At 39.2% G+C, this 26520-nt stretch overlaps 1 protein-coding gene across 4 annotated transcripts in view; it reads right to left on the minus strand.

The window, feature by feature from the left end:
• NAB1 (NGFI-A binding protein 1) overlaps nt 1–26520 on the minus strand; it is a 49283-nt gene that overhangs the window by 19076 nt on the left and 3687 nt on the right. For all 4 annotated transcript variants that reach the window (XM_019969357.2, XM_019969375.2, XM_019969349.2 and 1 more), the window contains exons 2-3: nt 16898–17735; nt 1666–1799 (exon numbers count right to left, since the gene is read on the minus strand). In XM_019969357.2, the coding sequence (XP_019824916.1) occupies nt 1666–1799; nt 16898–17716 (953 nt within the window). In that variant the 5' untranslated portion in view covers nt 17717–17735. The remainder of the gene's footprint in view (nt 1–1665; nt 1800–16897; nt 17736–26520) is intronic.

The raw sequence follows: 26520 nt of genomic DNA on the forward strand, positions 1-26520 counted from the left end.
CACTAGAAGGATGAAAAAGAGACTAACAAAAAGTACTAACAGTGAGAAGAGGAACAGAGGAAGAAGACAGAAACAAGAGTGCAACTTTTGGCATCAGCTCTTTACTGAGTTTCAACTTATAATGTGAAAGTCTTTTGTATTCTAAAATGATTTAACTTAAAATATACAAATGTAAATAAATACTATAAAAAATAAAAACTGCTGAAAGCAGTGGCTTCTGGGTCTTAGTATTCAGAAGGAAGGGGGAGCAGGGTAACTGCTTTGCAATAAGCCTTGTGTACTATAAGACTTCATATATCATGTACATGTACTACTTGGATTAAAGAAAATTTTGTGTAAATGTCAGAAAGAAAATTTTGTATAATACAGTGAAGAAAACCTCACAAAAATCAGCTCTTGAACACTCAACTAAAAAAAAAAAAAAGAAAATCTTATAAACAATCCTCTAATGTTGCTGTATATTCTTACCCTGATTGTTTATTTTGCATAATTTTACTTGTTGCTGATTTCTAAGTATGTGGGCTCTTGACAGAACAGACGACAAAGCCACCATGAGTTAGGGAAAATAATGGTGATGAAACCAAGTGCCTGTCTAGGTGGTTTTCAAGTGTGAACACGCACAAGAATCACAGCAGCTGCTTGTGAAAGTTTGGACTCTAAGGTTCCATCCCCAGAGGATGTGATTTATTAGAGCTGGGAAGGGCGCTCAAGATACGGTCTTTTCAACATACACTCAGTCATGCTAATTCAGCTCCTCACAGCAGCAGTGGCAAACAGCTGATACTGCACTGGAAATCAGGGTCCACACGGAGCCAAGTGAACAAAATCAAAATGTTCCTCTATCTATAGACGATGCTTAGGTTTTAAGTGAGGATAAGATGAAGAATATATTATGTGTATGTTTACATTAAATTTTAAAATCACCACTGCTTTTCAACATGGGGTTTTTTATTTCAAACACATATTCCATACTTCATTCACTAGTAACCTAGTATTTTCCAATTTTCCTTTGCATACTGGGTAATGAAGTCTTTATCTCTTTAGCTAATCTCATCAGATGGCAAAGTGAAGTTGCTCAACTGTGTCCAACTCTTTGTGACCACATGGAACTGTAGCCTGCCAGGCTCCTCTATCCATGGGATTTTCCAGGCAAGAATATTGGAGTGTGTTGGCCACTTCCTTTTCCAGGGGATCTTCCCAACTCAGGGATCTAACCCAGGTCCCCCACATTGCAGGCAGATTCTTTACCGTCTGAGCCACTAGGGAAGCCCCTCAGATCGGCAAACACTTTGCGAAAGAAAACACATTCCTTTCAGAGAGAGTTCAAAAAGTTCATGGAGTTTGTGTAGTGTACAAATGTCTATGAATGCTGCTTAACTAAATCCTTTCATCACACTCAAAACCAAAGCATCCACGTGAGAGAAGAATGTTGAGAACCACTACCAGACCAATGCTCCAGTGCTAGGGAACTATCTTTCAAAAGACAGTACAAGATGACTAAACGAATTAACGAAAACCACTTCAGCAACAATGTTTTGAAAATTCACTGTTGACAGAATTATTTAATTACACTTCTACTTTTCTTAAATATACTCTATCAACGAACGGATTGTGTTTCAAGCTCTGCTTTATCAAACTCCAAAATACTGTCAGTTAAACACTTACTTGGTGGTTCGGTAAGTATATTTATAGGTGACTTCTCGAGAAATCTGCCTGGCCAGGGCAAAAAGCTCATCTCTTCTTGTCAGCAGGGCATTATCCTTTACACAGAGCTGAGCGGCTGCTTCATTAACGGTGAGCTGCGTTTCAAAAGTTTCACAAGTTATAAGCATTTTTATTTCATCAATGTAGAAAATGTTTCACTTAAGAATATAAAAATGTCACATCATTATGTAGTTAGATCACAATTTATGAAAATCAGAATACCCTTTACTCCTAATTAGTCTTACTGCCTAATTTCAGAAGAAAATCAAGTCACCTACACCTCTCAGAACTCAAACTAATCAAAACAGTCATCTTGGTTTTATGTATTTACATGCTTTATTTATTTTTAAGTGTAAGAATTTATGGAAAATAAGCAAAATAAAAAGTTAAAAAATGTTCTGCATCTTTTTTTGTTTATAAGAAACCAAGGGATCTGATTATACAATATGGTGATAATATTTCCTTAACTAAAACAGAATATATCTCAAAATATACAAGCAGTTCATGCAGCTGAACACCAGAAAAATAAACAACCCAATCCAAAAATGGGCCAAAGAACTAAACGGACATTTCTCCAAAGAAGATATACAGATGGCTAACAAACACATGAAAAAATGCTCAACATCACTCATTATCAGAGAAATGCAAATCAAAACCACAATGAGGTACCATCTCATGCTGGTCAGAATGGCTGCTATCCAAAAGTCTACAAACAATAAATGCTGGAGAGGGTGTGGAGAAAAGGGAACCCTCTTACACTGTTGGTGGGAATGCAAACTAGTACAGCCACTATGAAGAACAGTGTGGAGATTCCTTAAAAAACTGGAACTAGAACTGCTTTACTACTACTACTACTAAGTCGCTTCAGTTGTGTCCGACTCTGTGCGACCCCATAGACGGCAGCCCACCAGGCTCTGCTGTCCCTGGGATTCTCCAGGCAAGAACACTGGAGTGGGTTGCCATTTCCTTCTCCAATGCATGAAAGTGAAAAGTGAAAGTGAAGTCGCTCAGTCATGTCCAACTCTAGCGACCCCATGGACTGCAGCTTACCAGGCTCCTCTGTCCATGGGATTTTCCAGGCAAGAGTACTGGAGTGGGTTGCCATTGCCTTCTCCGAGAACTGCCTTATGACCCAGCAATCTCACTGCTGGGCATACACACCGAGGAAACCAGAATTGAAAGACACATGTGTACCCCAATGTTCATCGCATCACTGTTTACAATAGCCAGGACATGGAAGCAACCTAGATGTCCATCAGCAGATGAGTGGATAAGAAAGCTGTGGTACATATACACAATTGAATATTACTCAGCTATTAAAAAGAATGCATTTGAATCAGTTCTAATGAGGTGGATGAAACTGGAGCCTATTACACAGAGTGAAGTCAGTTAGAAATAAAAACACCAATACAGTATATTAATGTACATATATGGAATTTAGAAAGATGGTAACGATGACCCTATATGTGAGACAGCAAAAGAGACACCGATATAAAGAACAGACTTTTGGACTCTGAGGCAGAAGGCAAGGGTGGGATGATTTGAGAGAATAGCATTGAAACATATATATTACCATATGTGAAATAGATCACCAGTCCAAATTCGATGCATGAAACAGGGCACTCAAAGCCGGTGCACTGGGATGACCCGGAGGGATGGGAGGGGAAGGGAGATGGGAGGGGGGGTTTGGGATGGGGGACATATGTACACCCGTGGCTGATTCATGTCAATGTATGGCAAAAACCACTACAATATTGTAAAGTAATTAGCCTCCAATTAAAATAAATTAATTTACAAAACTGAATATACATCATCTGATAGATATTTTTAAATGTGAACTGACATGAAAATTCTTAGGAAGGAATAAAAAGTAAATGATATTCATTAAATATTTACAAAATCACTTAGTAAAAGATAATGAAGTATTATCACACACAAGGGCTAAAAAGGAAAAACAAGGTCTTGGAATTACCAAATCTCTAAGATTGAGATTGTTGTTGTGTAGTTACTAAGCTGTGTCTGACTCTCTGTGACCCCATGAACTGCAGCACACCACGCTTCCTTGTCCTTCACTATCTCCTCGAGTTTGTTCAAACTCATGTCCATTGAGTCAGTGATGCAATCCAACCATCTCATCCTCTGTCACCCCCTTCTCTGCTTACCCTCAATCTTTCCCAGTTATCCAGGTCTTTTCCAATGAGTCGACTCTGCATCAGGTGGCCAAAGTGTTAGAGCTTCAGCATCAGTCCTTTCAGTGAAAATTCAGGGTTGATTTCCTTTAGGATTGACTGGTTTGATCTCTTTGCTGTCTAAGGTACTCTGAAGAGTCTTCTCTAGCACCACAGTTTGAAAGCATCAATTCTTCTTTATGGTCCAACTCTCATATCCATACATGACTACTGGAAAAGCCATAGCTTTAACTATACGGACCTTTGTTGGCAAAGTGATGTCTCTGTTTTTTAATACACTGTATAGGTTTGTCATAGCTTTTCTTCCAAGGAGCAAATGTGTTTTAATTTCATGTAATTCTACTCTTTTATCTAAGTGTTAAATATTGCCAATATAGAGTTGCTCATTGACCAAACACCAGTTCTAAAAATTTAATTATCAAATGTTATCCTAAACTCCAAGTCTATAATTTGCTTAATAGACTAGAAAATGTTTTTTCATATAATTTTGTCAATTTAAATAGATGTAAGAAACTGCCAAGGGGTATATCAGACTTTTTTAAAAAGCAAGAAACCCATTCCAGGCATGATTGACAGCAAACTGACAGGATTTGAAGGCAGAGAGGTGTAGGAGTCTGCTGCATCACTTACCAGCTGTGTAATTTTGGACATGTAAAAACGTCTCAGAGCCTCAGTTTTCTCTGAGGCAAAACAGGATAATATCACTACCTCCAAGGACTCTAAGAAGTGAGAAGGCACACTTGCCACAAAGTTGGTTTAGTATCGATTCTCATTCTCCTCTGATAAGGAATCAGGCATTTACTCTTCCTCCCGACCCAGACATCCCACTTTATTCACAATAATTTTTTTAAAAAAGTTTTGAAAAGAGAAGCAAAAGAAAACAAATGCAACATGCATTCCATCCAGAATGACTATTAATATTTTTATGCATATTATTCCAATATTCCTTTGTGTACATACATGTGAACACAGGTGTATAACCTCCTTTCCTTCACTTAACATATGCTGTATTTTTACTTTTTTATGTTAAGGCAGAGACTTGGCTTGTCAGTCTCTGGTATGGGTTGTGAGCTTAATAAATACTGACTAATGAATGTATTTAAGTATTCTTTACATTGTAATTTTTACTACCTAGACACACAAATCACTGCAGATGGTGACTGGAACCATGAAATTAAAAGGCGCTTATTCCTTGGAAGGAAAGTTATAACCAACCTAGACAGCATATTAAAAAACAGAGATATTACTTTGCCAACAAAGGTCTGTCTAGTCAAAGCTACGGTTTTTCCAGTGGTCATGTATGGATGTGAGAGTTGGGCCATAAAGAAAGCTGAGCACCAAGGAATTGATGCTTTGAACTGTGGTGTTGGAGAAGACTCTTGAGAGTCCCTTGGACTGCAAGGAGATCCAACCAGTCCATCCTAAAGGAAATCAGCCTGGAATATTCATTGGAAGGACTGATGCTGAGTTGAAATTTCAATACTCCGGCCACCTGATGTGAAGAACTGACTCATTTGAAAAGACCCTGATGCTGGGAAAGACTGAAGGCAGGAGGAGAAGGGGATGACAGAGAATGAGATGGTTGGATGATATCACCAACTCGATGGACATGAGTCTGAGTAAGCTCCGGGAGTTGGTGATGGACAGGGAAGCCTGGTGTGTTGCAATCCATGGGGTTGCAAAGAGTCGGACATGACTGAGTGACTGAACTGAACTGAATGCTTGTAATATGGCTACTAGCAATTAAGGCCAGGTTTCTTATTTTAAACCCATGGCTGAATATAAAAGCATAATAGGAAGAAATTATTTTCAGCCTTCTCCCTCCCATCCTAAAGAATCATCAGTAGATCAATTTCTTCCCGAAGTGCTTTTGATAAGCACAATGTTACAGGAGCAAAAAGTAAAATATACTTCAAAGAATAATTTCCTACATAAATTAACTTCAATTGCAGCTTAGTGGTAGCTACAATGACTTTTAAATATCCTTTTCGAGTTGCTTGTTATGTAGCTGGTTCTTTTTTGTGCTCATAAACCTAAGTAAGTATGGAGAAATTCTAACTGTCAGTAAGATATTTTAATTGACAACATTTCAGAGGTACAAGCTCATGCACAACCATAGATAACAACTTTTCAACATAAATTAAAAACAGTGTTCTAGTATTCCTTCCATCATCCTACCAGAAACCAAGAAAAACAAACAGAACGCAATCTCTGTAAACTGAATTCAGGCTCCAACAGACCAAAAAACTATACTGAACTCCCCAGGCCCTCAGAGAGCCTTCTGGCAGAAAAACCGAAGCTAGAGAAATAACCGTAGCTCACTCCAAGTTGTAATAGGAAGCCAATTCATCAAGCTTTCCCCTCAAAAATGTATTTTCTGTAACTATCTTCTAGATTTCATAATCCTCGTTGCTAATAATTAAATCAGTAACAATGATGCATTAAAAAAAAAAAAAAAGTTCTCCAAAACCAGTAGTTAAGTCACTGAAGCACCAAGCTAGCTTTTTAAAAGTTCTAAGTTTCTAATTTTGTTAGAAGTATAAAATAAGATAGTCTCCCTCATTGGTTTACTTACTTCCTCCACTTCCTACTTTCATAGCTAAAAATACCAAAATTCCATTCATATCTTTGTGAAAAGATTTCTTAAAGTTAGCCTTCTATTATTTATAACTAGATTTTAAAACTGTCTTTGCTGGGAGTATTTAAAATGATAATCTTTAACAATCAAATGAGTGTGACTTTCAATTAAGCTTCACATAAGTGTTAGCATAAAACTACAACATGAAGGCTAGGTAACAGGGAGGCTCAGAGGGCAATCAAGACTTTCATTTCCAGCACAGGGAGGGCTATGTACCATGCCTGGCCCTTCTCACATTTCTCACAGGAAAAATGTTGACTAAAATAGAAAGAAAAAATATCTTTACATTAATAAGCCAGCAAGACAGTAAGAACTACTGAAGCCAAAATGAATGAAGACCATATCTCAAAAGACTAAGCTGAGGACAGATGTCAAACCAGATGAACTTGAGCTTCGATCTTCACCGCCTTCTTAGGCTGCTGAGCGTGGGGAGAGAGTGAGAGAAATACGCCAGAACCCATCAAAGGAGAGGCTGAAGAGTCAAAGACCTTTCCTCCACAAAGGTGAAAAATAATACGAAAGTACTACAGCGAAATGTAAGACAGAATCAGAAATACACCTGTTCACGGTCCCCCCTTGCCCACCGGGAAATGCAAGGAGAATTACCTGTCCTGAACTTTATTACTAATTAGGAGAGAATTTTATAAACCCAAATCAGCTCTTCACATGGATTTTCAGCCCTAATTCACACCAACAGCCTGAGAATTCACTTTCATGGGGCTCCAGAGTTGTAGTGTGTGAAGTACAGGTGCCTGGTAGAAGCAAAAACAAGAAACCTCTAGGAGAGTCCATTTTCTTCCTAACTCTCAAAACATTCCCACAGTTTCAAGAAATATGAGCTCATAGAAATCATTAAACAAAGAAAGAAGGAGTCAAAAGTAAAAACCAGCAGACAGACCCTCAAGGACTTCATTTAAAGAGATAAAAGGAGTTGCAAATATGACTAAAAGAGTAATATAGTAAAAATGACCAAGAAAAATTGAGAAGTCAGAAGGAGAGAAGAATTAAGGAGGAAGAAGAATTGGGGCATAGGAAAAAAAGACGTCTAAAGCAGACAATAGTCACCTAACCACTGGCTTCTAAACACAATGAAAGCTAAAGGCCAAGGAAATGATACTTTTGATTACGAACAGAAAGTAAATGACAATATAGAATTAGATACCCAAAATGAGTAGCAATTAAGAATGAAGGCAAAGCTACTGGAGGAGGTGATGCAATTCCAAATGAGCTATTTCAAATCCTAAAAGATGATGCTGTTAAAGTGCTGCATTCAATATGCCAGCAAATTTGGAAAACTCAGCAGTGGCCATAGGACTCGTTAGTTTTCATTCCAATCCCAAAGAAAGGCAATGCCAAAGAAGCCAAACTACTGTACAACTGTGCTCGTCTCACACGTTAGTAAGGTAATGCTCAAAATCCTTCAAGCCAGGATTTAGCAGTATGTGAAACGAAAACTTCCAGATGTACAAGCTGGATTTAGAAAAATGAGCAGAACCACAGATCAAATTGGCAGCATCTGCTGGATCACAGAAAAAAGCAAGGGAATTACAGAAAAATATCTGCTTCACTGACTATGCTTAAAGCCTTCGACTGTGTGGATCACAACAAACTGTGGAAAATTCTTAAAGAGATGCGAATACCAGACTACTTTATCTGTCTCCTGAGAAATCTGTATGCAGGTCAAGAAGCAACAGTTAGAACTGGACATGGAACAACGACTGGTTCAAAATTGGCAAAGGAGTACATCAAGGCTGTATATTCTCACTATGCGTATTTAATTTATATGCACAGTACATCATGAGAAATGCTCAGCGAGATGAAGCACAAGCTGGAATCAAGGTTGCCGGGAGAAATATCAATAACTTCAGATATGCAGATGCCACCACCCTTATGGCAGAAAATGAAGAGGAACTAAAGATAAAGAGCCTCTTGATGAAAGAAGAGTGTGAAAAAGCTGATTTAAAACTCAACATTCAGAAAACTAAGATCATGGCATCCAGTCCCATCACTTCATGGCAAATAGATGGGGAAACAGTGGAAACAGTGCCAGACTTTATTTTCTTCAGCTCCAAAATCACTGCAGATGGCGACTCCAGCCATGAAATTAAAAGACACTTCCTCCTTGGAAGGAAAGCTATGACCATCCTAGACAGCATATTAAAAAGCAGAGATATTACTTTGCCAACAAAGGTCCATTTAGTCGAAGCTATGGTTTTTCCAGTAGTCATGTTTGGATGTGAGAGTTGGACCATAAAGAAAGCTGAGCGCCGAAGAATTAATTGATGCTTTTGAACTGTGGTGTTGGAGAGGACTCTTGAGAGTCCCTTGGACTGCAAGGAGATCCAACCAGTCCATCCTAAAGGAAATCAGTTCTGGAAGGACTGATGCTGAAGCTGAAACTCCCAATATTTGGGCCACCTGCTGCGAAGAACTGACTCATTGGAAAAGACCCTGATGCTGGGAAAGACTGAAGGCAGGAGGAGAAGGGGATGACAGGATGAGATGGTTGGATGGCATCACTGACTCTATGGACATGAGGTCCAGAAGTTGGTGATGGACAGGGAAGCCTAGCGTGCTGCAATGAATGAGGTAGCAAAGAGTTGGATGTGACTGAGCGACTGAACTGAACTGAGAAAAGCTTTTGTATACATATATATATAAATATGTACAACAAATATATTTTAGAAAACATTTTTTCCTAACTAAAAAATTATGACATTTTGGTTCCACTTGTTTGACTCAGTATGAATAAAATGCTAGATTTCTAATTAAAAAATAGATATGCAACAAAGGTCTACTGTATAGCACAGGGAACTATAGTCAGTATCTTGTAATAACTTACGATGGAAAAAATTTCAAAAATAATATATCTGTATTTGTATAACCAAATCACCTTGTGCTGTACCTGAATCATAAGTCAACTATACTTTAATAAAAAATATATATATTAAAAAAAATCAAGATGCACAGTCTGGAAATGGGGCAGATGATTTGTAGTAAGAAAATAACTCTTGAAAATATGCTGCCTCAGATGTATACCCATCAATATCTCAGTACTAATACAGCCAATATCCTCCTCTTCTACCCAAACTTACTGCCACATTTCAAGTGAGATTTATCTGTTGTCAACCCAAGAAAATAAATTGCTTTACTATTAAAAAAAAAAAAAACACTCTCTCCTTGGAAGGAAAGCTATGACAAACCTAGACAGTGCATTAAAAAGCAAAGAAATCACTTTGCTGACAAAGGTCTGTGTAGTCAAAGCTATAGTTTTTCCAGTGGTCATGTACAGATGTGAGAGTTGGACCCTAAAGAAGGCTGAGCACCGAACAACTGATGTGTTCAAACTGTGATGCTGGAGAAGACTCTTGAGAGTCCCTTGGACAGCAAGGAGATCCAACCAGTCAATCCTAATGGAAATCAACCCTGAATATTCATCGGAAGGACTGATGCTAAAGCTGAAGCTCCAATACTCTGGCCAACTGATGCAAAGAGCTGAGGCACTGGAAAAGATTCTGATGCTGGGAAAGAATGAGGGAAGGAGAAGGGGGCAACAGGGGATGAAGTGGTTGGAGGGAATCACTGACTCAATGGATACGAGTTTGAGCGAATTCCAGGAGATAGTAACAGACAGGGAAGCCTGGCATGCTGCAGTGCACAGGGTTGCACAGAGTCGAACACAACTTAGCGACAGAACAACAATAACAACAAAAATGAGGGCAGAATGAAGATATTTTCCAATAGGGTAGGCAAGGAGAGAGTCTGCCTACAGTAGGTCTTCATTAAGAAAATTCCAGATAACGCACTTCAAGCTAAAGGACCCTAGTTCCAGATGGTAAACATGAAATATGAAAAAGGGGAAGGGAAGAAATACAAAATAAAGGAAATAAATTCAAAACATCAGTCACTGTAATAAATTTACATGGACCAAATGTTTGCATTAAAAGACAAAGAATGTAATACAGGATTTTTTAAAAACCCAACTATCAGTATTTACGAGAGATATATCGAAAACACAGATTCAGAAAAACCAAAGTAAAAGGATGGAAAAAGAAGTAACAAGCAATTAGTAACAAAAAGAAAGCACATGTATTAATATCAACACAAAAAATTTAAAAAAATGCATTATTAAAAAATCAATAAGGCCACTACATAATTCAAAGAGAAACAGACAACTCCACAATCAAAGTAGGTGATTTTAACACACAACTCAGTTACTGATAGAGCAAGCCGACAAAATAATAAAAGATTCAGTCTACAGAAGTTTTGAATAACAGACCTAAAAAGCTTGTTAAAACAAACACACACAGAACACTCTAACAACAACTGCAGAAGCACATTTAAAACACTGACCACATACGGGGCCATAACTAATATCTCTCCATATTTTAAAGGGCTGTTGCTGCTGCTGCTGCTGCTAAATCGCTGCAGTCGTGTCCGACTCTGTGCGACCCCATAGACGGCAGCCCACCAGGCTCCCCGGTCCCTGGGATTCTCCAGGCAAGAACACTGGAGTGGGTTGCCATTTCCTTCTCCAATGCATGAAAGTGAAAAGTGAAAGTGAAGTTGCTTAGTCATGTCCGACTTTTTGCAACCCCATGGATTGCAGCCTACCAGGCTCCTCTGTCCATGGGATTTTCCAGGCAAGAGTACTGGAGTGGGGTGCCATATCATGCAAATCATGTTCTCTGATCACAATGTAATCAGTTAGAAATCATTAGGAAAAAGATCTAAGGAAAAACCTCTCATATTAGGAAAAAAAAAAAAACTTAATAATTTGTGAACAGAAAGCATAAATAAAAAAGAGAAATAATCAGAATTGAAACCTTTGGGAATAATGCTAATTCAATATATAGTGAGAATTCATGGCTTTAATTGCTTACATTAGAAAAGAACAGCTGAACATTAATGAACTCAGGATAAAATGTAAGTTAGAACAATAAACTATACGAAAGCAGATATAAACAAACACAACATTAACTACAAAGATCAATTAAGCCAAAAGTGCTTCCTAATAAAGAAGTGGGAAAGCTTTTCTGTAAAAGGTCAGATAATAATATTTTAGGCTTTACAGGCCAGTCTGTGTCACAACCACCCAACCCTACACTGTAGCTCAAAAGCAGCCACAGATAATGCATAAACAGAAAGGCATGTCTGTATTCCAAAGAAAGTCTATCTGCAAAATTAGGAAGTGGGCAAAATGTTGCCCACAGGCTTTGGTCTGCAGATCCCTGAAAAGATTAATATAACTGACAAATCTCTGGCAAGACTGATCAGGGGGAAAGAGACAAAGGTACAAACAATATTAGGTTTTAAAAACTATAAACTATCCCAGTAAGTTTGAACACTTAGATGAAATGGACAAATTCTCATTTGTCCATTTATCAAAAGTGACTCAAGAAGTGACACTAACCTAATAGCCCTATAATCTACTTTTTAAAATGATCAAAAGGAAATATCCAGCATTTCTTTCAAGTATGAGATGTTGAAATTGTTCCGCTCAAGCTGAAGAGTTCAGAATAAAGCATTATAACTACTAGCAGTATGTTGAGGTCTCCCAGGTCCCCTGATTTGACAATCCCCCTCTCTCAAAACTAAAACTGTTGGGCTTCTCTGACACCCTCAGCCTTGCCTTCTCAACATTACGGCGGGAGCTGACCTAAACCATGGCCTATGTATTCCATGGGCCTGGGTCCTTGTTTTTGCAATCTCCTTAGCACTCCAGTTTCTGCAGCATTTCCATTACACCTACAACTTATCCACTGACTCTACCTTCTCTTTTTCTCCTTCCTGTCTTTGAGTTCCAGAGCTCTCTGGCTGGAAGTTGCTATCTGCTGACGAGCATTCTCTATAATGCCGACTTGTCTGTGTGCTCCTATCTCTGAATATTACAAGCCCCTCCATTCTCCATGACCTTGCTAGTCTCAAGTTTCGGTTTCTCTCTCTCTATTTACTGCTTTAAAGATTTGATGCACTCTGCTTACCTAGTTACCACATACTCTAGCAACACGTTTGGGCAGATGGAACTCTGCCCGCCTGGACCTCTTTGTAATCCTGCTCCTGGGTTCGTCCCTTGGCACCTGCCCCACACCAGTAACTAGTTTGGTTCTAGGCCGCAGCCTCTGCATTATATGTTCATGGTCTGACTCCTACCACCAGGCTACACCTAGCCATGTTCTAAGACCAGCACCGATTCTCTAGCTTTAAAAAAGGTGTCTGTAACAATGACTCATTCTACAATTCTCTACAATAAAATGTAATGAATTATAAATTTTACAAGTATACTGGGAAACAAGTACAAAATGCATATAAAAATGAGAATTTTATGTACTCGTGAGTTGAAAATTATTTTTCAGGTATAGATAACTTCCTGATGTTCATCTACTTGTGACCTACTTATATGTCTTCAAAGATTAAAAGAACAGTGTCCACAGAGTTTGTAATACTATACACAGGGTCAGAAATACTACCAAAAGTGGATTAAGAATAAGTCATATTTTTCCTTATTTAGAAATTGAGGACAAACTAATAACCTTCTTTAGTCTTAGGAATTTAGAAAAACTCAAGTCTTTCTCTCATTTTAAACAGTCAAAAAAAAAATGTGGAATTATCACAATACCTAAATGGTACACTTGATGGTAGCTTCTTTAATTCCCTCAGGATTTCATAATTTCTATTAAACTCTTGGATGGTTACTAGTTTGAAGAGAGTGCTCTGATGCATAAACTTCTATCCTAAAATATATTATCGGACCAGATTCACACACTTGACTTACAAATAATAAGTGGTCTAAGTTAAGTTTCAAAAACACAGGCCACATTTTCCAAAGCTCCACCCCCACATCTCCACCTACTGGCACTCATTTTGATTGTTTCCTTCTTTTGGGAAACCCACAATGGTCTCATTACTTAAATACCACCTGTGCCTATTTATTCAAAGAAGCAGAGCGCCCCTTAGGAAAAGTCAAGTGTGAAATAATTCATTTTGGACTTTTTTAAAAGCAGGTTAGGAATTTTTAAAGTGAGATCGATAGGGTTTATTAAAGTCATCTCTGTAACATACTTTTGCTTTAATAAAAATACAGGCCCTTGACTGTGCTTCATCTGCCATATTTAAAAACTATATGAAAGCTGGATTAAAGCGTGAGCCGGAGGCTGCCAACACGCCTCGCCCTTGTTCCCTACTATAGCAGCCTTCAGTAGACTCCTCTGCATCCCGTCACAGGTAATAATAGTGTCAAAGCGTAGCTGAATTATAACGCCACTTGTATTTTCTACATCTATCCACAAGTTCTTGTGAATTCATTATTGTATGCCAACAATACACAACAATTACACAAGGACATGCCCAAAGGAGGTCAAATCACAGAGTCCCTGTGACTACTTTTGCTAACCAATTCTCTCATATTAAGCATCAGTAGACATTCACATCTACAACAATTTAAAAATATCAGATGGTGAAACTGCTGAAAAGAAGATTAATATATAAAAATCGGCCAGTGATAGTAATTTAAAAAGGAAACAATTTCATTTACAATTATATCCCCTTCATATCTTACATATTCATGTATCCATACAAGCAAAATAAATGTAAATGTTTATAATACAAACATTTAATATACACATATATAATATACAGTATTTGGCCTAACAAGAAATGTTCAAAACTATGAATAAAGAACTAAAAAATTACAGAAAAATATAAAAGAGCTAAGTAAATGCACATACTATGTTACTCTATGGGAGTTTTCATTATTGTAAATATATCATTTTCCCCCCAATTAATCTATACCTTTAGGGCATTTCTAATCAAACACCAACAGAAATTTTGGGGAAATTTGACAAATACACTAAAAATTTCATTTGAGAAGGAGAAATGTGTAAGGTTACCTAAAAAAAAGAAGCTACAAAAGAATACTATTGAAGAGGCACTTGCCTTTCCATATATAAAATATACTGCTTTGCTACAGTACCTGAAGTAACTTCATACCAGTGAAAGGAACAGAGAATCAGATAAATGAAATGACACAGGACAAGATCAATGACCATTACTACACAGAATTAAATTTCCACATGGCAACCAGTCTACAAGGTCAAAGGATAAATGATAATCTGGAAAAATATTTACAATCTAAGACAAAAAGTTAATATACTTACAATATAAAAGTTTTTAACAATATTTTAAAGGTAAGACAACTCCAACATTAAAACAAAGGATATGAATATAAAATTGGATGTCTATTAACCATAAGAAAAGATGCTCTTCCTCAATAATAAAAGTTACTTTGAGCAATGAAAATTTTTCTTAGACTGACAAAAATTAAAAATGACTAATGCAATATTAGCAAGAGTGTGGAAAAATAGACAGTTGCATATAATAATGATAAAGAAAATATAAACTGTTCTAGCTTTTTTAGAAGGCAATTAAGGACTATCTAGTCAAGGCTATGGTTTTTTCTCTGGTCATGTATGGATGTGAGAGTTGGACTGTGAAGAAAGCTGAGTGCCAAAGAATTGATGCTTTTGAACTGTGGTGTTGGAGAAGACTCTTGAGAGTCCCTTGGACTGCAAGGAGATCCAACCAGTCCATTCTGAAGATAAGCCCTGGGATTTCTTTGGAAGGAATGATGCTAAAGCTGAAACTCCAGTACTTTGGCCACCTCATGCGAAGAGTTGACTCATTGGAAAAGACTCTGATGCTGGGAGGGATTGGGGGCAAGAGGAGAAGGGGCCGACAGAGGATGAGGTGGCTGGATGGCATCACTGACTCGATGGACGTGAGTCTGAGTGAACTCCGGGAGTTGGTGATGGACAGGGAGGCCTGCCGTGCTGTGATTCATGGGGTTGCAAAGAGTAGGACACGACTGAGCGACTGATCTGATCTGATCTGAAGGACCATCTACTAAAATATTAAATCTACATATTCTTTGGGCCCATAATTTTACATGTTGGAATCTATTCTATAGGAAAACATGTACAAATCTGTAAAGGTGTATGTGCAGAATGTTCATGTCTCACCACATATAAAATTTTTTAAAAATGTAAACAACTTAAGTGACATCAAAAAGTGAATGGTTAAGATAACAGCACATTCACACTGTGAAATATAATGTAACCCATAAACGAATACGGCAGCTCTATATGTAACCACCTGAAAATATACCTGATAGTATACTGTACTTTGAGTATATTATTAAGTTTAAAAAAAAAGAGTTTGGAGAAGAGTGTGTAAAATATGACCCCACATTTGTATATGTAAAGAAAAGTAGCTAGATGTTTACAGATTCCATTACTTCACGTCTTTCTGTATAACTGAATGCTTTTTCAGTGAGTATATACTATTTTTTGTGTTCAAGTACAAGACTGTGGGGAATGATCTTATGTTACTAACATGAAATACTGCATTCAACTGAACATTTTTTTCCAAGGATAATTTATCTCTTTCTTCTAATGGATAAATGGCTATGAATTTTAGCTATGAAACAGCTTTTGTTTAAAAAAGGTAATTTTGAAATGCACTTAATTTTCAAGCATTTATTGAGTACATTAGATTCTGAAGATATAAAAATGAATGAGATATAAGTTCTGCCTTGAAGAATCCCAAAGTATACTGTGAGGGACAGACCAATATATTAAAAAGTACAATAAAGTGTTGAAGTTACTGTGACAGAAGTATGTGTAGGGATAAAAATGAAAAGGAAAGGTCATTCTACTTAGGGGAAAACACACTATAAAAGACTTAAGCTCATGCTTGAGCCTTAAAGATGATGTGTTGGCCAGGCGGACAAGAAAAAGGAAGCAAATGTAAAAGAAATATACATACATGTATTCTTCTACTTAAGCAAAATGTTTCTAGATAGAATGCTACAAAAATAAAATGAGGATTTTTAATATCAAATGTCACACCAAAACAATATTCAAAGCTACAATAATTCTTCTAACATCCATCTAATTTTGTTTTCTATGCTAGCTGAAAATCACTTTAAGTTCTGGTTATTCTTTACAACTTTTTTTTCTAAAAAGTCTACAAAAATGATTTTTAAGTTAGATTTAAAATTTCATTTTTAATTCTTAATTAAAAGACAAACTGCCTTGTAAACGCAGACTTTATGCTTTTACTACTTAAACCAATATTATTCTAAGAGTCACTCTACACTACAATTTTAAAGTTAAACATGTTTGAAATCAACACAGAAATACCTTAACACAATAAATATGGTCTATTTTCACTAAAGAGTTACGTTTTGCTGAACCTAAACGTCTTTAATCCGGGGAGTGTATCATCTCTGCTGTAAACTATTACCAAATTAATCTCTTTAAGAGACATGCACACCACATACACACAAAGCTAAATGTGGGCTTTTTACCTCATGAAGTGTGAGGTGCTTCCCATCCTTCCTCTTCGAGTCGAATCTGCCATATATTGCACTGTATTTTCGAATTTCCTCTTCTTTGTGTGGGTCGTCATCACTCATCTCAAAGATGTGACCGATCATCTTGGCCAACTTCTTGTTGGTTTTCAGCAGCTCTTTCACTTCGTTCAAGTCACTTTTTGGCAGCGTGGGGGCCATGCGCTCCACACACTCGGCTACAGAGAGCGCAGCGGCAGCATCCAGCACCTCGCTACTTTCTTTTGGGGAAGCCGGGGAGCCAAGGTCAGCTGGGGAGAGGCTGTGCTCACTCTCAGTGGCGTGGTGGCCCTGCCAGAGTCGGGAGTCACTGATACTCTGCAGCGCTAAGCTCCCCACCACGTCTGACTTCCCCGGTCCCAAGCTCTGCACGCACGTGGTGGCAGCACACTTGGGGATTTTTAGATGAGGTTCTCGGGAACTGCTGTTCCTTTCATAACTGCTGCAGGATATTCCCAGCCATGTTGGTGAGCCCTCTGGTAACTTATAGATGGGTATGCTACTGACAGGCAGAGACGTCAGTGGCTGATTGAAAAGGCCAGGGTTTGTAACCCAGTCTCTCAAAGCCTTCTGCAGCCTTCTAACATGAAGGGGCTTGCTAGCCATGCCCACGAGTGCCATGATCTCCAGGAACTCCTCTTCTCCAGCTTCACAGAGTTGCTGGACATCATCACCACCTTGTTGGATGAAGGCATCAAAATAAGAAAGCAGGTTGGCTTTTTGTAATATTCTATACAGCTGCAACTCCCCCAGGGTCCTGGGTAAGGCTGCAGCCATCACTGTGGATGGGCTTAACCTGCAAAAAGAAGAGAGGAAACGCTCATCACACTTGCTAAAAACCTTCTTAAGCCTCTTTGTCGGACACTACAGGGTTTAAGATTGCAGTATGGGAAGAGCAAAAAACAAGGAGCATTTGCACAGCAACTGACTGTTACGGAAGCATTCTCTCTATGCTGTGTGTGTGTGTGTGTGTGTGTGTGTGTGTGTATGTGCGCGCACGCATTCTCTCTATGCTGTGTGTGTGTGTGTGTGTGTGTGTGTGTATGTGCGCGCATGCATGCGCGCGCACTCGGTTGTGTCTGACTCTTGGCGACTCACGGACTGTAGCTGCCAGGCTCCTCTGTCCATGGGATTTTCCAGGCAAGAATACTGGAGTGGTTTGCCATTTCCTACTCCAGGGGATCTTTCTGACCCAGGGATCGAACCTGAGTCTCTTGTGTCTCCTGCATTGGCAGGTGGATTCTTTACCACTGATACCATCTCGGAAGCCTCTCTCTAAGTTATCTTACTCTCCTAACAATCATAATGATCAACAGTCAGTAATAGTTTCCATTTTAAAGGAAAAAAATATAAAGGCTCAAAGATCAGTAATCTGCCTGAGATCTCATAGGTAGCTAAATAGGTCTAGGGACTTAAGCCAAACATGGCTCACAGGGCTCTGTATGCTGTATTTTTGAGTATTCACTTTGCTGCTTCCATGGTGTGCACACAGAGAAGTGAAGGATGATAAACTTCTGAAGGAGATAAGAAGTATACTCTGCTACTATGCATGCACTGAATACTTGTGTCAGACCATATGATAAATAGGCACTTAACATTACGTCTCATCCTCACAACAGCCCTGTGAGATAGGTGTAAGTGAAGTCGCTCAGTCGTGTCTGACTTTTTGTGACCCCATGGACTGCAGCCTACCAGGCTCCTCCGTCTATGGGATTTTCCAGGCAATAGTACTAGAGTGGATTGCCATTTCCTTCTCCAGCGGATCTTCCCGACCCAGGGATCAAACCCGGGTGTCCCGCTTTGTAGACAGACGTTTTACTGTCTGAGCCACCAGGGCTCAGTATCACAAGCCAGAAGTACTGCATGCACTGAATACTTGCGTCAGACCGTATGATAAATAGGCACTTAACATGATGTCTCATCCTCACAACAGCCCTGTGAGATAGGTATAGTTAGTTCCTATTTTATAAAGAAAAAGTAGCAAGATTAGTCTTGCAGGCAGATGAGAGATTTCAGTATGAACTAGAATTAATAGGATACAAGGTGGTATATTTAGAAACGGAGAAAAAAGAGGCAGGAAAAATTCAGACAAATAAATGGCAAGACTTGGTGATCACTTAGGTGTAAGTGATGAAAGAGAGGAAACGGTTACCATTTTTTAGAAACACTTTCTGTGGTTCCAGAAAGAGACTAATAGGTGACTATGGGATTACCTAGGCATCAGGGATACATAAAACTAGGGATGTTGGAATTCTCTTTCAAACACACAGCACTAGAGAATGTGGCGCAAAGCATAAAGCTGAAGCAGAGTGGTCCTGTTTGCAAAGTAACAGCATGGAACCTAAGTCTGTCTCAGGGTTCAAGAGAGGACGAAGCCAGTGTGTGTGGAAGAGCCCAAGACAGAGCCAAGGAAGTTATACTTCTAGAGCCCAAGGAAGGCAGAGAAGTCTCCCTTTAAAGAGACAGAACAAGACCCAGCAAAGCACTTCTTGACCTCTTAGCAGTTTTATTGAAAAGTCATTCACAGTTGCCTGGAGACCTCCCACATACATAGAGGAGCTGGCCAAGCACTTCCGTTTAAGAGAAACAAACTTGTAATCAATGCACCTGTAGGATTAAAAGGCTCCTACAGCCCTCTATAGCAAAAATTATAGAAAGCCAAAAGAATGCATACACTGGAAGAAAATGCAAGTACACTCTCAAGAAAGTCAGTAGCAACTGTCAACTGGGAGACTCGGCAAGCTGAGGAACACTGGGAACAGCCCTCAAGGCCATATCAACAAATCTGGGACTTCTGCTTTACATCATTGGCCAGACTGCTATACAAAATTCTAGTCTCAGTCATCCCGTCCAAGGAGAATGCATTTCCCTACCACCTTAAGGACTGACTCCTGGGAAACCCCAACTCCTGGAACCCCTGTGTCATCCACAGTCTGCTCTCATCAACTACTGACCTCCTCAAATTTTATGGCTCTTTGTAAGTCATGACCTGATGACTTCCCAAGGTATATATTAAAAAAAAAAAATTCAATTTGGGCCCACTAAACTTCTGCTGACAGCCAGGAAATCCCTTGGGGGAGCTTCTGAAAAATATAATTTGCTCGGGTTGCATCTCAGAAGACTCTTGTGATTTGGCAAACCTGGCAAACTACACTGGAAGATCCCTGGTTAGGGCACCCTCTGGGCACCACAAACTCGTACAGCTTTTGGTCACCTTTGTGTTCATGTCATGTTAGTTCTCTGGATAAAAACATCTCTGCACCTTGTGAATCACTCATAAGAGGATTTGTTTTGTCCTCCCACATAAAAGGGAGACTTCTAAGGGAGAGAATTTATCATCCAGCTGAACACTAAGCCACAAAAACAAGCTCTGGGGAGTTACAGACCCAAGTTCAAGTCTATATTGAACAATATTATACCAAATAGAAGGGTTTCTAGAAAGTGTATGAGATAGAGGGAAGGAAACCCATTTTCCCTTCATACACTTAATGCAGTAATTCCACAGGCTTTCAACTCCAGAGTATACACGCACAAAAATATCAATCAGTTCAGTTCAGTTCAGTCTCTCAGTCATGTCCGACTCTTTGCGACCCCATGAACCGCAGCACGCCAGGCCTCCCTGTCCATCACCAGCTCCCGGAGTTCACCCAAACCCACATCCACCGAGTCGGTGATGCCATCCAGCCATCTTATCCTCTGTTGTCCCCTTCTCCTCCTGCCCCCAATCCCTCCCAGCATCACAGTCTTTTCCAATGAGTCAACTCTTCACAGGAGGTGGCCAAAATATTGGAGTATCAGCTTTAGCATCAGTCCTTCCAATGAACACCCAAGACTGATCTCCTTTAGGATGGACTGGTTGGATCTCCTTGCAGTCCAAGGGACTCTCAAGAGTCTTCTCCAACACCACAGTTCAAAAGCATCAATTCTTTGACGCTCAGCTTTCTTCACAGTCCAACTCTCACATCCATACATGACCACTGGAAAAACCATAGCCTTGACTAGATGGACCTTTGTTGGCAAAATAATGTCTCTGCTTTTTAATATGCTATCTAGTTTGGTCATAACTTTCCTTCCAAGGAGTAACCGTCTTTTAATGTCATGGCTGCAGTCACCATCTGCAGTGATTTTGGAGCCCCAAAAAATAAAGTCTGATACTGTTTCCGCTGTTTCCCCATCTATTTCCCATGAAGTGATGGGACCAGATGCCATGATCTTAGTTTTCCGAATGTTGAGCTTTAAGCCATACATACACATAAATATGTATGTATGCACATACACACGCAAAAGCTTTTTTATAAAAGGGCTGTAACCTTGCAAGATTCATGGTGTCATCAATGACCTCACCACCTATACTCCCCCAAATTATGGAGTAAACTAAAAATTACCTGAGAAAATCTAGAACAGAGTTTTTGAATCTTTTTATAAGCAATAACAAAGAATATATCATGGACAAATATAAAAGAGAAATTTAAGAAGAAGAGAACTCAAAACTCAAACTTAGGCTTTATTCTTCTGAGATAGGCAATGGTTTTAGAAAATATTAATTTTCAATTTTTATCCTTTGTCATTTTTACCCAGGAAAAAAAAAAAAAAAGGAAACCCCCTAGTTTCCTAAGAGAAAGCTCTTACGTTCCAGTAAGAAAGTAGTTACCATTATTAACATCTCCACAAGGACTGACAAGACCAAGTGTACATTTCCAAAGTCAAGACACCAGATGAAAGATAAATAAGTGAACTATTTAGAGTCCCAGGAGACTTGCTAAAGGCCCACACTTACCGCTGGGAAAGGAGTTTTCTCCCTAAGCTTTATTCCTTTAAGAGCACATTTCAGTTTCTCATAAAGCCTGTTGTGATCATTTAAACATCCACCACTTTATATATTAATTTGATTTAAAAGAAAATTTTTATAAGACAAGATTTTCTGTTTTTACAAACTCTGTGTCTACTCTTGCTTCAACACGAAGGTCAAATAAGTCAAAAGAAAGCTGCATTTCTCCAATCGGAAGTGAATACAAAAGGATTCTAATATAGTGCAACATAACATAGGCAGCTAACAGCACAGCAAGTCTGCTCCGCTGCAAACTCCAGTTACCTGGCCTTTGCAAGAGATGCTGGAACAACCATGCTGAGTCTGACCTTTTTATGAATTCCACAATTAAGAGAAATCAGTTACCCATTTTTACTGCATTCAAAACCTAAACCAAAGGCCTGCTGCCTATATACAGCAAACCTCCACTTGCACCAGCTTAAATGTTCTTCAGTCCAGTTAGTCCCAAAGGAAGAGGAATAAAACAGTGGATTCATTTAAGGCCATTTGTTGTTGTTTGCTATTCAATGATCTATTTCAAATGGTAATAATTTGTTCCAGAACCTTTTAACGACAAACTCACTTTGGCTCCTTCTGGGGTAGGATCAGTCATCTGCCAAGATTTAAACTATGCTAAGTGAAGTAAGGAGCTGGTTTGGCTCCAAAAACTTTACTGGTCAACTCCTGCTTTGTCCTTGAACCAAAACACAGAACTCAGTATAAATATGGGAAATACAATTTCTCTTTCTCCAAGCTGGGATGTGGGGATTTAGGGTTAAGACAGAGGTGTTTAATGGTCACAAGGAAAAAGAAGAACCATTCCTTCAAACCTGCCTCAATCTAGTCCAGGAAGCTTCAGCCTGCCTTCTGTCCCAACTCCTCCATCAAAGCTCCCAAGTAACTACTGAGTGATCACCAGCTTTTCTCTTTAACCTCTCTGCAGTTTGACATCACTCCTTGAAATGCTCTTCACCTGACTTTTTTTACTATGTTATGCTGCCTTCCCTTACTCTAACTGCAGGAATTCTCCAAATTTTTTTATTAGATCCCATTTCTACTATCTTTCCATATTCTCCCCTGATGATCTCTGTCCACTCCTAGGCTTCAATATTACCTATAGCAGACTGACCTCCAAACCGCTATTTGTAGCTTGGACCAGTGGTTCATGAAGTCACTGCCAACTGCTCTCAAATCCAAATGCACACCAAACACTGACTCACACATATACATCTACTTTGCAAAGAAAAAAAAAAGAACTTTGTGATTTAATAAAATCTCACTTAATACTGTGATCAAATTCAAGTTGTCAAAGTATTCTCCATTGATAAAACACTAAAAGCAAACTTAATGAGTACTTGCTATTTTTTTTTTTTTTAATTTAGAAAGTGATCTTGTGAGAACCCAAATTGTTTTTCTGATAATTCAGCATTTCACATTGGATGCTGTCAAACTTCTCAAATCTGGTAAGCCAAAAAGAAGTATGTGCTGTAATTTTCCTCCCCTCTTCCAGATTCCCAAATCTGTTCTTCCAGCTCTCATTACTTTTAGTTGCACCACTACTCTTTCAGTTTTCTGGATTAATAAAGGATTTATTTTTTTTAATTTTACTGTGATACAGTTAATGTATAATATCATACAAAAGATTCAGGTGTACAATATAATGATTCACAATTTTTTTTTTAATGATTCACAATTTTTAAAGGTCATATTTCTTTTCTGGGCTTCCCTAATGGCTCAGCTGATAAAGAATCTGCCTGCAATGCAGTAGACCCCAGTTCAATTCCTGGGTCAGGAAGACCCCCTGGAGAAAGGATAGGCTACCCACTCCAGTATTCATGGGCTTCCCTGGTGGCTCAGACAGTAAAGAATCTGCCGGCAATTCGGGAGACATGGGTTTGATCCCTTCCAGGGTTGGGAAGATCCCTGGAGGAGGGCATGGCAACCCACTCCAGTATTCTTGCGTGGAGAATCCCATGGACAGAGGAGCTTGGTGGGCTAAAGTCCATGGGGTGGCAAAGAGCTGGACACGACTAAGCACAGCACAGCATTTCTTTTACAGTCATTATAAAATACTGGTTTATTTCCTGTGCTGTACAATATATCCTTGTAGCTTATTTATTTTATACATAGTAGTTTGTACCTGTAATCCCTTACTCCTATCTTGCCCCTCCGTTTTTCCCTTTTCCAGGTGGTAATCACTAGTTTGTTATATATCTGTGACTCTATTTCTTTTTTGTTATATTCACTAGTTTTATTTTTTAAATTCCACACGTAAGTGATATTATATAGTATTTGTCATTCTCTGCCTGAATACCATCCAATTCTATCCATGTTGTTGCAAATGGCAGAATTTTTTTTATGGCTGAATAATATTCCAGGGTGTGTATCTTCTTTATCCACTCATGCTTTTGTTTTCCTCTTCCTTCTTCAAATCTACATGCCCTTAGGCCACATCACCAACCTTTCTCTGCCTCAAAAGCACCTAATTCTAATTTTCCCCTTGCTTCTTGCCCCAACTTTGAAAACAGCCTCCTCACCTTCAAAATATGCCATACTGAAATGTCGACTTCATTGTCCTGAAGTACAGATGTGGCCCTTTACTCATTTATGCAAATTTCCCCACTGGATGGAGGAAAAAATCCAAACAACTCATACAGGTATCCTAGACCTATCCATCTTCCTCTGTAGCCCTTAACCTTCCTCTGATGCTTGTGCCAAACACTGGACTTTGCTCCAGTGGTTCTTCACAGACAGTTAAGAACCAGAAGACAGAGAAGCAGGCACACACTTAAACACTATGCTAAATGCTATGCTAAGTATTAAACATAAAGAGCCATGGAACAGAGAAGCAAACTTACATGGCTCTGTAGAACAGATTACCTCAGGCTTTAAGCTCCTCGATGGCAGAAGCTCATGGTTTAGCAGTAAAGAACCCGCCTGCCAATCAATGCAGGAGAGGTGGGTTTGGTCCTTGGGTCAGGAAGATCCCCTGCAGGAGGGCATGACAACCCACTCCAGTATTCTTGCCTTGGACAGAGGACCCTGGAGGGCTACAGTCCATAGAGTTGCAAAGTCTGACACAAATGAAGTAACTTAGCATGCAAGATGTAGGGACTAGAGTCTCATTCAGCTTTTATCCCTCTCATCTAAGTATTGAAAGAGGAATAACATCTCTGTTAAAAGCCTCTGTTAAATGAAACCCAACATTTGAGTCAGACTCTGATTAGCAGTCTCCTTTTATAAATCAGGGCTTCCCTGGTAGCTCATCTGGTAAAGAATGCCTGCAATGCAGGAGACTCCGGTTTGATTCCTGGGTCTGGAAGATCCTCTGGAGGAGGGATAGACTACCCACTCCAGTATTCCTGGGCCTCCCTTGTAGCTCAGCTGGTAAAGAATCCGCCTATAATGCGGGAGACCTGGACTCGACCCTGGGTTGGGAATATATTCTGGAGAAGGGAAAGGCTGCCCATTCCAGTATTCTGGCCTGGACAAGTCCATGGACTCTACAGTCCATGGGGTCGAAAAGAGTCGGACACGACTGAGGGACTTTCACTTTGTATTCCAAAAGGGATCCCCTCTGTGTTAACTGGTGTCCAATCTAGTAAGGCCCATCCTGCTACTTTACCTACCATCTTTCTCATTCCCTCATCCTCAATACTTCCCCTTTCTTTAATTATATGGTGGATTCCCATAAGATGGCCAGATGAGCTCCCTTTACCAGAATACATCATTATTAGCCTAGCCCCAACAGCAGCATTTTAAGAAGTCAATTTCAATCACAAGAGATCCTAGGTCTTTTCCCTCTTAATTTCTATGAATTAAAATGTCATCTCCAGATAACAAATATCAATCTTATTAACGATCATTAGATTCAAATGGATTAAAAAACACTACTCTGGAATACTCCTCTTCATGATGCAGGAAATATACAAATGTATATACACAAATGTATATACACACTGTGAAGTCTACGGCATTCCAAAGAAGAGACTCTTCCAGGAGTGGGGAGAAACCAAGGGCAAAATTCTAGTAAAATCTGACTTATGCAGAGGACTATCAGTTCCTGCCTCCCAACACAGTCTGAAAGTTTTACTGTGAAATTATCTAAAGTAACACCAATCTCTTCCAGACTTCTAAAAAAAAAATGTGAAAATACTTGGGAAGAGTTAGCTCATGAGTCATTTACAGATTAAGGTGAATTAGTTCCACCAGATTGTTTTCCTCTAACACCTAGATGAGATCGGGTACACACTAAGGGAATGAAAGGTAGAGACAGGAAATGGCAAGGAAGGAAATAGGAAATCTTAAGTGGGTGGCTACATTTAAAACATCTGAGGTAAGGCCAGGTTTGGGAGAATGTAGCCTGAAGGCATGGTTTATCTGGTTGCTCAGATGGTAAAGAATCTGCCTGCAATGCAGGAGACACAGGTTTGATTCCTGGAAGATCCCCTGGAGAAGCGAATGCCTACCCACTTCAGTATTCTTGCCTGAAGAATTCCATGGACACAGGAACCTGGCGGGCTATAGTCCGGAGGGTCGCAAAGAGTCGAACATGACCAAGTGACTAAGCACACACAGCCTGAAGGTATAGGAGCCTGGGGAGAGGGTGCAATGGGTACTTTACAGGTTGAGATTGAAAAGGCAAGCCAGAATCTGGATGACCCTTGAGCCTAGGAGTGAATTATTTGAATTTTTTTTCCTAGTCCCAGAACTCAACCTAAAATAACTAAGTGTGGCTTAGTTACATCATGGGTTATTTAAGACTGCAGGGCGG

This window comes from Bos indicus, chromosome 2, assembly GCF_029378745.1.
Source record: "Bos indicus isolate NIAB-ARS_2022 breed Sahiwal x Tharparkar chromosome 2, NIAB-ARS_B.indTharparkar_mat_pri_1.0, whole genome shotgun sequence".
Lineage (NCBI taxonomy): Eukaryota > Metazoa > Chordata > Mammalia > Artiodactyla > Bovidae > Bos > Bos indicus.